At 42.9% G+C, this 13,812-nt stretch overlaps 1 protein-coding gene and 1 pseudogene across 1 annotated transcript in view; both read right to left on the minus strand.

Annotated features, from left to right (window-relative positions):
- Positions 1-13,812, minus strand: part of MEI1 (meiotic double-stranded break formation protein 1) — a 76,177-nt gene that overhangs the window by 43,084 nt on the left and 19,281 nt on the right. The window contains exons 9-16 of the mRNA XM_076007829.1: positions 13,374-13,540; positions 12,417-12,624; positions 12,158-12,328; positions 9,549-9,575; positions 7,877-8,027; positions 6,963-7,054; positions 6,199-6,340; positions 4,091-4,202 (exon numbers count right to left, since the gene is read on the minus strand). Of these exons, the coding sequence (XP_075863944.1) occupies positions 4,091-4,202; positions 6,199-6,340; positions 6,963-7,054; positions 7,877-8,027; positions 9,549-9,575; positions 12,158-12,328; positions 12,417-12,624; positions 13,374-13,540 (1,070 nt within the window). The remainder of the gene's footprint in view (positions 1-4,090; positions 4,203-6,198; positions 6,341-6,962; positions 7,055-7,876; positions 8,028-9,548; positions 9,576-12,157; positions 12,329-12,416; positions 12,625-13,373; positions 13,541-13,812) is intronic.
- LOC105858556 (3'-5' exoribonuclease 1 pseudogene) lies at positions 765-1,856 on the minus strand (annotated as a pseudogene).

Genomic DNA, 13,812 nt, shown 5'->3' on the forward strand with positions numbered 1-13,812 from the left:
GATTCCCAAGTCGGGTGGTGTCAGAGAGCACTGGTTTCAGTTATATAGACCTGGTTCAAAATGTGCTCCACCACTATCTAGTTATTTAATTTCTCTGAGACTCTGTTTTGGGTTTTTTTTTTAAAGTTATTACTTGACTTTATTAACCTCACCTATAATACTGAATACAAATGTAGAATTAGGTGGCGACCCTTAATTTTGTCTATTTCAAAGCATGATCTCTTAGATTTAATTATTAAGGCAGATACATGTCACATGAGGGAGGGGAACCAAACAACCAAATCTAAAAATCCCCACTGATTTATTTATGTTTTATAAAGTTTGAGCTACAGCCCTTAGGATATTCCTTTAAATAGTATTTCCTTCTGACTTTTCATGAATCTCATCAGTAACTGAATTTTTAACCAGACCCTATACCATCACAAGTCTTCCAATTATGAAGTGAAAAGAAACATACATATATACCAAGTACCTTATGCATCAATAAGGTATGAAATTCAATTGAAGAACCAATAAGATTTTGCATTTTAAAACCAAAAGGAACACATCTTGGACACCTTAAACTATAAAATTCAGTTCTAAGCAGGAACTGTTACTGTGTAACACATACTGCTCATATCAAAAGCGCTGGTGACAAAGAATTCAATATGTCCTCCCACACAATCTGCTCACATACATATATACCTGTATCTATCAATTACTGTAATAAGATCTTACATGTTTAAGGTGCTTAAAATTTGCACTGCAGCACTAATTCAATTCTACTACCTCTTTGTAGCAACTGCAAGTAGAGTGATCCAGACAAAAATGCTGTTAAAAAGTGGCATTTGTGGAGGCAGAGTGCCCTCTACTGGTAAGGAAGAGGACACACTCATTAGCTGTCCTGCATGCATTTCTTTCATTGACCCAGAGTTTACATCCATCCTGAAGCATTTGAATTGCTATTCGGGTGATGTTCTTAGAGTCATCGAGACCACTGTGAGGCCGCCCATCATAATCCATTCCTAATCTTTCAAGCATTATTGTCAGTTTGGTTTGGCTTCTAGGAACCTTGCAAAAGTTTCCATATGACTTTCAAATATTGATCCACTTTTTGGCAAAAGGATATTTCAGCCTGCTGAGTTCCACTGAAAGTTCAGAAACTTACTCATATCCCATGAACCATCTGTTAGTATGCAATATTTATACTTTGTTCCTAATTCCTTCAATTTCATCCAGTAAATTACTTTTTTTAGTACCTGAGGGAAGGTATCAGCCCTGTCTACCTGATCCTGAGTAATTCCAGTAAGATTCATGCAGAAATCAGAAAGTTGTGTGTTAATCTCTGGTCTTACATACTGCTGAAATGTATCTCCTATTTCTAAGGTATGTGTATTCAATAAAACAATAGGAAATTCAATTATGTCATGTATGAAGTCGGGGGGGGTGTTACCCTCTTCACAAGTGGCTTCAAAGTCAATAATATAAATGTAGTCATAATAACTGTCAGCACAATTGCTCTCTTTCAACATCAGCTTCTGCTTCTTGTAATAGTTTTTCAGTCTCTTCTTTAGTACATCCTTTACTCCTCTAGTTTCAAGCTTGAACTCTGAAAGATTAGCTCTGAGCTCTTCCTTACTCATTCTATTAATATGACCATTTGTAATAACAATTTCTTTGTAAACTGGGTCACTGAAATCACTTGCATTGGAGGTAATGAACTTAGATCCTTTTGTTTCTTGGCCATCAAATCTACATCGTTGCTTTTTCTCCAGACTGGGCAGCTGCGGCTCCTCCACGCACCCCGGCCGCGGCGACTCCTGCTGCGCGAGAGACACGGCCTCACTGCCACCCTCTTTGCTCTGTGGAGCCCCCATGACGACTGTCACACCAGAAGATTGCTGCTGGAGCCAGACTCAGGCTCACTCTCACTCTGTCAAGCCCGAAAGCCTCACCTTTCTCCGTTGAAAAAATTACTGGGCTCGAGTTCCCGAGGCGGCGGCCACACAAAAACCTGGGTGTTTTTTTTTTTGGTTTTTTTTTTTTTTAAGAGACAGGGTGTCACTATGTTGGCCTTGAACTCCTGATGTTGGCCTTGAACTCCTGGGCTCAGGCAATCCTCCTGCCTCAGCCTCCTGAGTAGCTGGGACTACAGACGCATATTACCGTGCCTAGCTCCAAGACGGGTTTTGATATGTGTACCTCACAGGTTGTTGTATAGCTAAGTAAGATAAATGTATGTAGAACATCTAACAAGTACTTGGCTCAGAGTAATTGCTGAATAAATACTCCTTTTCTTCCTTTCTTAATTATCTTCCACTATAATTTGCTATATTTGACAAGGAACTAGGAAGAACACATTTGCTCCTTCTTATCCTTTCTCCCAGTTTTGTAGAAAATAATCCAGTTTCAGATTCAGGAAGAATAGGAGTCGTCACTGCTTTATCTCCATCTCTAAATTGTGGGAATAGATTAGTTCGCAGATCGGGGGTCCCATACCAGCATTAGCTGTGTTACTGGTGACCCTGCCGAGGCCCCTGCACTGCCTGGCTCCACCTAGTCTCTGCAGTAAGGCTCTCTGCAGTGCTAACATCTGTTCTGCCTGTCCTGTAAAAGCAGACTCCTAGCCAAGGAAGACATCAGGAGCCCCCACTTCACCAGCTCCAGGGTTAGAGATAATCTGTATTTTATGCTGAGGCTAAAGCATCTGGCAGGGGATTAATCCCTCAAGGTTTCACAGCAACTCTCTGGGACAGCAATTTAACCCATGACTCCCTCAGGGAGAAGGGGCCCAGCTTGCCTTCTGAGACCTAATCCAGGTCTCTGCCCCATCCCAGCTGGCAGTGGCTGCTTCCCTCTTCCCTCTTGCAAGTTGGGTCTCTGATCCTGTTCCCCTTGGCTTCATGCTACACAGATCTCCCTGCAGATCTCACAGCCTTCTTCTACTCCCCTATTCCATCACTGTCCCCAAGAGATCTATACTTGCATCCCATCAGTACCCCAAGACTGGATCCTGAAGTATGGCAGGCAGGACGAATAGTGGAAGGAAGGTAATAAATATTTAATATATGTCATTTGTCACAATAGCTGAAGGGTACAGTCATTCAGGAAATATACATACCTTTCTTGTTTAATTCCCATTACTATCACCATGCTCTAACTGAGGACGTTGGAGATAAGAAAATTTATTTGCCCAATGTCCATAAACAAGTAAGGGAAGGAGCAAGGATTCCAACTCACAATGTGCTAAGAACAACAGTCTCTCTACTTCTCCTTCCTATCAGCAGCTAATTAGATAAGTGTTTCCAATCTTAAGAGATAACTTCCAGGCCCAGTGTGGTGGCTCACGCCTATAATCCTAGCACTCTGGGAGGCCGAAGTGGGCGGATTGTTCGAGGTCAGGAGTTTGAAACCAGCCTGAGCAAGAGTGAGACCCCGTCTTTACTATAAAAATAGAAAGAAATTAATTGGTCAACTAATATATATAGAAAAAATTAGTCAGGCATGGTGGGACATGCCTGTAGTCCCAGCTACTTGGGAGGCTGAGGCAGTAGGATCACTTGAGCTCAGGAGTTTGAGGTTGCCGTGAGCTAGGCTGATGCCACGGCACTCACTCTAGCCTAGGCAACAAAGCGAGACTCTGTCTCAAAAAAAAAAAAAAGCTACTTGGGCTCAATTTTAGGAAGCAACTTCAATGTACAGTTAGACAGTAGCTTTTACACTGAGTGCTACTAGAAGGCACTTGAGTAAGTGGGGAGGTTTTCCAGTTGTTACAGTGACTGGGGGGACTCTAGCATTTAGAGCTCAGGAGTCAGAGATGATAAACATCTTGTAAGGTCTGAGGAACTTGGAAGTATGAAAGGTATGGCAAAGGCGGGGGTAGTGTACGTGCTAAACTAGGGCCTCCTGGACTGAGAAGTATCCACAAACTTGAGAACTGCCGTTAATGATTTTTGATTGCTGCTTGATATTTCCTTCCACTCAACACTGGGCAGAGAATGGATATAGATTCCAAACTAACACATAACGTCCCCCCCGCTTATGCTCTCTGTGAGTACTCTGAGCAGCCACCTATGGTGCTTGCCTCTCTCCTAACTTGCCTGCTGCCTACCGAGCTTCTTGGAGAACTTCTCCTTCATGTGGGGAACGATGACAAAGAGGCTGTGCAGAACTGAGAGGAAAACTTCCATCAAAGCTGGGTGGGTGGCCTGTTCCAAGTGCTTCTGCAAAGAACCAGAAGGGAGAATACAGCCCGCCAGGACTGAGCCTCTGAAGAATAAAAGGAATCAGCAAAAACTGGCATCAAATCTAGCAACAATAGACTAACCTCTTTCATTTGAAAGGCACAAGAAAAGCTATGGAACCTGAAGTCACAAACCTACCTCTAATGTTTGGATCTGCTACTTTATAGATCGTGCCAGATACTTTATCTCTCTGGGCCTCTGTTCCCAAGAGTAAAATAGGAATAACAAGATCTACCTTCCAGAAACAAATGTAGTGTGATGTGTAAAAAGTACTTTCTAAACCATAATGTAGAGTGACACTTTTGTTTCTATTATTACAGTAAAAGGAGTAATAATAATATAGTTTACAAACTGCTTTAACATTTATTATTATTATTTTTAAGGCTAGTCAAATGAAGCAGTAGGAGTAGAGAAGCAACAGAGAAATCTGTAAGTGGTTGTGATCAATTAGTTGTAAACACCACTGCATTCAGATCAGCCTTCATGTAATTCTTGAACAGAGTCGTGAGACAGCCTGATGTAGTGGGCACGGTTCTGAATTAAGAATAAAGAAACTGGGCTCTAGTTCAAGCTCTGTACATAGCCACCACAATGTACCCTTGGGCAGTCATCTCTTCCCTTCTCTGGGTCTCAACTCCCGGCCATAAACAGCTGGGGCCTCAGAGGCATTGTTGTTGTAGACAATTTTCCTTTGGCTTTTAAAGTGAGTATTTTTTTAATTATAAAAGTAATATTTGCTGATTAAAGAAAATGAATAAAATATGGAAAAGTAGAAAGAAGGAATAATACAATAATTCTATGATCTGCTTCTAGATCTATCTCTAACACTTTATAAACCTAGGAGGAAGGCAGAGCAGACAGGGAAACTGACACAAGTCACTCAAGTCTTACTGTTAGTGCAGCTGGTTCAGGGCCACAGTGCAGGACTCCTGACCACTACTCGCCTGCAGACTCCAGCTCAATGGCTTCTTCAAGGAAAAGAGGCTTTCTCTGGCAGAGCCAGAGGGCACCTCCCTGCTGCCACCTACTGTTCCCAGTAGGTGGTTAAGAGGTGCCCTTTCCCCCACTAACAGGGGCTCACAGGATGCCCAATCCTCAAGCAGGAGAAGACTCACCCAAAGTCACCCAGAGAGTGAACAGTTCTGGGCCCTGCTCTTCCTATTATCTCAATATCAATTCAGCTCAAAATGAAGCCCTTCCTAGTATGGCCAACATACCAAGACCTCGCCTCTACAAAAATCAGAAAAATTAGCCAGGTGTGATGGCATGCACCTGTAGTCCTGGCTGCACTGGAGGATGAGGAGGGAGGATCACTTGAACCCAAAAGTTTGAGGCTGCAGTGAGCTATGATCACACCACGCACTCCAGCCTGGGTGACAGAGCAAAACACTGTCTCAAAAAAATTTAAAAATGAAGCTCTTCAGGACCAAGTCTCTCTTCAGAGGGCTCATCTTGCATTTTACAAAACACACGTATGTGTTCCTTCTTAATGCTTGGATAACATATATTCACCACTGCTCATCACTAAACAGAAAGACATAAGAAAAGCTAGGGAAACTGAAGTCACAGGTTTGATCTCAGCACCACTCACGAGCTTGCTTTATAACTGCAGGAGTATGACAACCTCATCTGTAAATTAGGGAAGGTTATGGCACGCATCTCCCAGGATCATTTGGATGATTGAATTAGGTAATGAATATCACCTAATTATTACTTATCACTCCATAAACATTACCCATTTATTATTTTCTCATAACTGCTTTCTAGTTTTTCTTGAGAGCTATTTATTAGTTTTATAATAAAACACTACACTTTATTTTTAAAACCAAAGGAAAGGTGGCTACAAGAATAACATCGCTGAGGCCCTGAGAAGGTTCAGTTAAGTAGTCACTGCCTTGAGCCCCTTAGCTGTGCTCGGCCCTCACAGTCTTCTCTTCCCCAAGCCTCACACTGTGCGTGGCTAAGAAGAACCCACCATCACCATGGGGATACACAAAGAGTCACAGGCACTGAGAAGAAATTCTGAGAAGGCCTCCAAGGTGTCTTCCTTCTCGGCACTGGGAGCTGTGAATGGATTCTCCTGGGCCGAAGGCTCACTCTGGAATTCCACAGCCAACCTATGAAATCAATGTGTGAGTATGTCCACTAACACCCAGGCAACAAAGTTTAGAAGCACCCTCCTAGTGGGTGCCTGGGCTCAGGATCCAGGGAAAGTTATCTTTTATTTGGAGAAAATTCAAGACACCTTCCCTGGATTCTTGACGACCTAAAAAATTCCACATATATATACAAAACTGCCTCTTCTCCAAGAGACTGTGAGCTCCTTGTGGGCAGCAGCCACTCTGAATTCTCTTTCTAACCCCACAGTCTAGCATCAGGCCTGGCACACAGTAGATACAACAAACATTTGTTAATGTAAACGGAATTAAGTTAACAAGCACTCAAGGCTAGTGCTAGGCTAGTGGGGTAGTGGAGACAAACGTAAATGAGACACAACCTCGTGTCTCAGTAGGCACAGTAGCAAAGGCTTCAAGAGGAAAGATTCTTTAGAAATGTTCTACTCCTAGCTACTGTCCTCAAACCTCCTACACTCCCCTAAACTCTGCCCCAGCCAAAGTCCTCTTTGCTATGCAGCAGAGCATCAGAAATCAAGTGTTCCTTCCAGAACTTTGTCCTTTGCCTCAATCCCTTCCACCCCTACCTTGAATGCTATTCCTCAGGCGACAAAAGGCCCCTCACCTGCAGGCATTTCTAAATCCCTCCAGAGTACTCAGGAGAAACTTTCCTCTTCGAAGAATGGCCTTCTCTGAATCTCTACCGGAGGCATGGCCCTGCAGTGAGAAGGACGGAGAGGAACATATTGATGAGGTACCTGCTCTGTGTCTCCATCAATGCTTGGATGACCACAGACCTCTTCCTCTCACACTGCAGTCTGAAACTCCCATATACCTAATTCTCCAGGGATCTTGGTTATATTCTTGAAAATCTAATAGCTCCTTTAAAAAATGGTAGAGGGGGAAACCTTAACCACCAGTCTCCCTGTGAACCACAGAACTGGCTCTTGGTCTATTATATGCAGAAAGCTGTCATTAGCCTCATTGACTGTAATGTCCATATTAGTTGCTCCAAAACAAAAGAAAATGCCTACTGGTGTGAATAGCTTAATTCCCAAGGTTAATCCTGAAAAACATATTCAACGTTCATACTGACAGTATCTTCCCTGCTATCTTAAGTCCACGGACCATTAAAAGCCAACAATTACAACACGTTGCACATTGGTCAGATTCTTTCTAAGATTCTAAGATTCTTTCTAAGATTCTAGGCTTAAATAATTTTGTGAGCATGTTTACCATACCTGCTTAAATGCCATAAAGGGGTGAAATGTGTAATAGGCTTGGGTACAAACACACTGAGATTTACTATCCAGGCTCAGGTACTTGCAAGTTTTGGATCTTAGAGAAAAATTATTTCACCCTGTGGCTTCAGTTTCCTCACCTGTAAAAATGGGGACAGTAATCCTTAAACCTTGTAATTCTGCAGTTAGGGGAAAAAATGACATTTCATTGTAAGTGTGTATGCATGAGAAAAAGCCATAAAATGGCATGCAGTGGTAAGGCAATGTACTAGTTATCCTTCTAAAAACATATTATAGCATGCTCTCCAGAAGAAGCAGGCTGCAGTGCACTGACCAGGGGTCTCCTGTTCAACAGGGTCTGGGAAAACTCTGCACACCGGCTCAGCATGGCTTCAACCAAGGCCCTCAGTTCCCTGTACTGCACAGGTGGAGTGCTCTGATGGTCCTTCCTGCATCCAGAGAGACAAGAGAAGGTTCAGGGTGAGGAAAGGGTACTCCCAAGATACCCCCAGGCTCTCAGGCAATGGAAGGCAGTGCAGTGTTGTTGGATCAGAACACAGGGTTTGATCTGATAAAAATCCTTACTCTAACACTTATCTAGTTGCACAACTTTGTGCACATTCCTCACCATCAGTTTCTTCACCTATTAAATGAGGGTTAATAGTACTCTCCTCATAGAATTATTCTGAGGAGCAAATAGGATAATATTGCCAAGTACTTAGAATAATGCTTAATAATGCATAGCAAGTGCCAGCTATGACTATTATTATTGTTATTAAGGACACAAAGTTTTCTCACTGAGAAGGGCCCCTTGGTGAAGGAAGCACTACCTAGAACTGAAGATTCATCAAGAGATGTAATGGTCACTGTTCTCAAATAAGTGACAAGCTCTCCTGAGAAAGAGATTAAACTTGCTCTTTGTTACCTCAATGGGGAAAACGAGGATCAATAGGTAAATGTTATCAGAACCCAGATTTTATTTCAGCATATGGAAGAACTTTCTAAGAGTCAAAACTCTATATAGGTAGAGGTGACCAAGGAGAAGTGAGTTCCCCATTCTGGGAGATTATAAGCAGAGATTGAAAAACTACTTTTGGAGATTCAGTCATCATGAGTGTGGGGTAAATGTGAACAGGTAACATGTAGGGTCCAGCTGAACTCTCATATTCTGTAGACTCAGAAGAGGCAAGAGTCATTGACTGGCTTAACTGTGAGCTGCAAGAGGCTAGGAACCAGTTTTATCTTTTCACTTTACCTAAGCATAGATAGACGCAGTGTAAATTGATGCTAAACACTAAAAGATGTTAAATGGGCCAGGTGTGGTGGCTCATGCCTGTAATCCCAGTGCATCAAGAGGCCAAGGCAGGACGATCACTTGAGGCCAGGAGATTGAGACCAGCCTGGGCCACATAGTGAGCCCCCATTTTTACAAAAAAAATAAAAAAGAAAAATTAGCCAGGCATGATGGCACATACCTGTAGTCCTGGCTCTTTGGGAGGCTAAGGTGGGAGAATCACTTCAGCCCAGGAGTTCAAGGCTACAGTGAGCTATGATCATACCACTGCACTCCAGCTTAGGTGTTAAATGTAATGAATGAATGAATATTTGACAGGATATTGGTTTCCTAGGACTGCTATAATAAATTACCACAAACTGGTTGGCTTAAAACAACAGAAGTTTATCCTCTCACAGTCCTGGAGGCTAGAAATCTGAAATGAAAGTGTGTCAGCTGGGCCAAGTTTTCTCTAAAAGGGTCTTGGGAAGAATCCTTCCTTGTCTCTTCTTAGCTTCTGGTGGTTGCCAGCAATCCTTGACATTCCTTGGCTGGTAGCTGTATTACTATAATTTCTGCCTCTGTCTTCATATGGCGATCTTCCTTCTGTGTGTATCTGTGTCACTGTATATCCAAATCCCCCTCTCCTTATAAAGAGATCAGTCATTGGATTTAGGGCCCATGCCATATGACTTACCTTAACCCGATTATATCCACAAAGGCCCTATTTCCAAATAAGGCTCATTCACAGGTTCTGGGTAGACATGAATGTTGGTGGACACTATTCAACCCAGCACAGTAGCTAAGAAAAAAAACTTGTTAACCCTCATCCCTGGGTCTTTTTGAACACTAAGTATCATCTGTTGGGCCTTCTAATAGGTTCTCAGTCCCTTATATATAGTTAAAGCTTAATTTTCCCTTTTTTCCTTCATTTCTGGAAGCTCTTTTCAGTAGTTCCTCTTCCTCTAGTTGTGTTTCCCAGAAACTCTATGTGCCACTCCACTTCAGTAAAGGTTCTGGGAAGTTAAAGTCAAAAGTAAAATCATCCAAGGATTAATAACCTGCCCCTTAGCCATCTCTCTCCACAATTCTAGCCCAACCAGCATTCCTGCTTCTTTGGGAATCATCCCCTTTATATAACCTGCCGGCAAACTGACTACTGTACCCTCAGCAATCCTTACACTTTCCCACCCACATGTTTTTGCTAACCCTGGTCCTCCCACAAATCCAAATCTCTCTCATGCTTCACAGCACAACTCAAATACTACTTCCTGCCTGAAAGATGCTACTGGTCCCCCTAGCACCGACCTCCTGGGAGACTTCCAGCTCTGCAAGGGTGACTCTGATGAACACAGCTCTTACTCTCTGCCTTTGTGGCCCTGTTGATTACTCATCTCACCCACTCTGGGATTCATGCTCCATATTTAGAGAACCAAATCCAGGAAAGGACAAAGGGGGAAGGGAGACAGACTGAAGTCATTGTTATATAAATGCTATTTTTTGTTTCAATTTTAATAACTAACCTTCAGTCAAATCACAAAGACTTCAATATGGTTCCAGAAGAGACTATAAATATTAACAACTTTTACAATGTAAAATTAAAGGTACAGCTGACTAACCTTGAGAAGTAGAAAGTAGGGAAGAGATGGGAAAGGAAGAGTTGGGGTGCTGCTACCAAGCAGGAAGTCTGGAGATACTGCTTGAGTTGAGGGAATATCAATACCAGTTTTAGGTATATTATTTAAAGGTTCAAAATCATAAAAATATTAAATACCAAAAAAGTCACGAAGATATAGGGAAGACAAAATGTGTGAGCTCATTAAATCTTTTTTTGTTGTTGTAGAAACGGGGTCTCGTTATTGCCCAAGCTGGTCAACAAATAGAGTCAACAGATACAGTGATCTCTGCTATTCCTTACCAAAATGAAAGTAAAGGGATTTTTTTCCAAGATATAAATCCAGCCGGGCGTGGTGGCTCACGCCTGTAATCCTAGCACTCTGGGAGGCTGAAGCAGGTGGATTGCTCGAGGTCAGGAGTTTGAAACCAGCCTGAGCAAGAGCAAGACCCCATCTCTACTATAAATACAAAGAAATTAGTTGGCCAACTAATGTAAATAGAAAAAATTAGCCAGGCATGGTGGCGCATGCCTGTAGTCCCAGCTACTCGGGAGGCTGAGGCAGTAGGATTGCTTGAGCCCAGGAGTTTGAGGTTGCTATGAGCTAGGCTGACACCATGTCACTCACTCTAGCCTGGGCAACAAAGCGAGACTCTGTCTCAAAAAAAAAAAAAATCCAAAACAACAAAGAAAATATGATAACATAACACTTTGAAAGTATAGTCAGACCTCTGTACCTGTGGGTTCAACATCTGTGGATTCAACCAATCATGGATCAAAAATATTTTAAAGCCGGGTGTGGTGGCTCACGCCTGTAATCCTAGCTCTCTGGAAGGCTGAGGCGGGTGGATTGCTCGAGGTCAGGAGTTCGAAACCAGCCTGAGCAAGAGCGAGACCCCGTCTCTACTATAAATAGAAAAGAAATTAATTGGCTAACTAATATATATATATATATAAAATTAGCCGGGCATGGTGGCGCATGCCTGTAGTCCCAGCTACTTGGGAGGCTGAGGCAGAAGGATTGATTGCTTGAGCCAGGAGACTGAGGTTGCTGTGAGCTAGGCTGACGCCATGGCACTCACTCTAGCCTAGGCAACAAAGCGAGACTCTGTCTCAAAAAAAATAAAAATAAAAAAAAAATATTAAAAAAAATACAACAATAAAAAATAACACAAAATTTTAAAATACAGTATAACAACTATTTACATAGCCTTTACATTGTATAGTCATCCCTTGGTATCCTGAAGGATTGGTTCTAGGACCTCCGTGCATACCAAAATCCATGGATGCTCAAGTCCCTGATATAAAATGCTCAAGTCCCTGATATAAAATGGCATAGTATTGCATATAACCTATGTACATGCTGCAATATACTTTAAATCATCTCTTGGTTACTATAATGTCTCATACAATGTAAATGCTATGTGAATAGTTGTTATACTGTATTGTTTGGGGAATAATGACAAGAAAAAAAAGTCTGTACATGTTCAGTACAGATGCAACCATCCATTTTTTTTAATATTTCCATGGTTGGTTGAATCCAAGGATGTGAAACCCATGGATACAGAGGGATAACTGCATTAGGTATTGTAAGTAACCTAAAAACACTTAAAATTATGAGTTGCCCTGCCCTTAGCAGGCCCTCAGGTACATGCAGGGGTGGAAAAGTTCAGCCTGCCTGGATCTCTCACCTCAGAAAAGCAGAAATGGCCTTCACGGCCTCAGCGGCCACCTCCAGCACAGGGCTGCTAACTGCTTCTTGGAGAGCGTGGCCAGCATCTCTGCACATGGCTGAGCTCGTGAAGAGCTTGATCTCCTCTGGCTGCCTGAGAAATGGTAGATGAGAAATGAGTGAGTGAACTCTTTTCACTGATCCCACCAGGAATAAGAGCTCACTTTTCCTTCTCCAGCCTGGCCCCTACAGACCTGAAGTTCTACCACTTTGCTCACCGAGTCAGGATCTCAGCAAAGAGAAGCAGGCCCTGCTTATGCAGCTCCGTGTTGTTCATCTTCAGGCTCCCCTGTAGGCTCCTCACCACTGCCTCAATCCCTACCTCAGGATAACATGACAGAGGGGAGGCATCAGTGCTCTGTAATTCCTTCACTGCCCACCAGAAAAGGTAACAGGCCTTGGATAGCACATATTGGCTGGCAGCCCCTTGTGAAGGGACCCTGACAAGTTTGAGCTAATGGGACTGGACTGTGAGATCTTTGGGGGCAGGTCCTTATCTGATTCATCTCTGTTTCCCCAACACCCAGCACATGCCATTGCACAGGCCCTGGCACTCAAAGTATTCAGTGAATGCCTACCGACCAAGCCACATCTCTACTTGGCACATTTCTATTCCTCCTTGAAGAATCAGGTAGAAACTGCACTCCACCAGGAAGCCTATGTTACTTGCTATCTGTAAATCTCCAGGTCCTAGCCAAGTGCCTTACATAGACTAAGAACACAGAATATAAAATGAATGATTGAATTTGCCTACTCTAAAAATCCAGACAAGGAAGGGACAGTTTTAAGAAACTGTGAAAGGATAAATCAGCAAAACTTAGGGACTACCTGGATGGGTAGATCTCTAGGGCATGGGAAAGGACTAAATCCAAGGCTGAGTAACACTGTTTAGAGCTGTTGTTAACATGCGACAGGAATTCATTTAGTGGATACCAGGAGTGTCCTTCACTTGCCAAAGAGTCTAAACATACATACTTCTGCTAATCAGTGAACAGCAGGACCATGTGGATATCAATGCTTGCACATGGAATCGGGTAGTGACTGTGCTGATGGAAATGCACAGACCCCAGCACTCCCCTCTGAGGTGGAGGCTAGCCCCCCATCACTGCTGCTCCTACCCACTTCGAACTGCTGTCCACTCAACCCAGAGTTAGTATATGACTCCCACTACCAACCGTATACTGTGTGGCACTTGGAAAAAAAAAGTGGCTCTTCTGCCAGGAGTATCAAGCAGTTGTAGCTGGACCAGATAAGCACTTCACTGGAAGAGGAAAGATGCTCAAAGAGGAACTCTGGCAGGGGAAAGGATGAGAAAACAGTGACAGCCATGTGATCATGATCCCTTTACTAATGTTAGGGCCTTGGATTTACACAGCATCTTACTCCCATTACTTCATCTGTTCACACACCATCTCCATGAGACAGGATCATCAAATCACAAATAAACCTGGAAAGTCCCCTCAAGATTATGGTCTAATCTCTCCTTTTTAACAGATGGGAAAACTGAGGCCTAGAGAACAGGCACTGTTGGTGGCAAACGTGGGACTGGAATTTAGATCTCCTAATTCTCAGGGTGGGGAACAGTGTGATGCAGAAAAAAGAGTTTTAGAGCCA

Source organism: Microcebus murinus, chromosome 10, assembly GCF_040939455.1.
Source record: "Microcebus murinus isolate Inina chromosome 10, M.murinus_Inina_mat1.0, whole genome shotgun sequence".
Lineage (NCBI taxonomy): Eukaryota > Metazoa > Chordata > Mammalia > Primates > Cheirogaleidae > Microcebus > Microcebus murinus.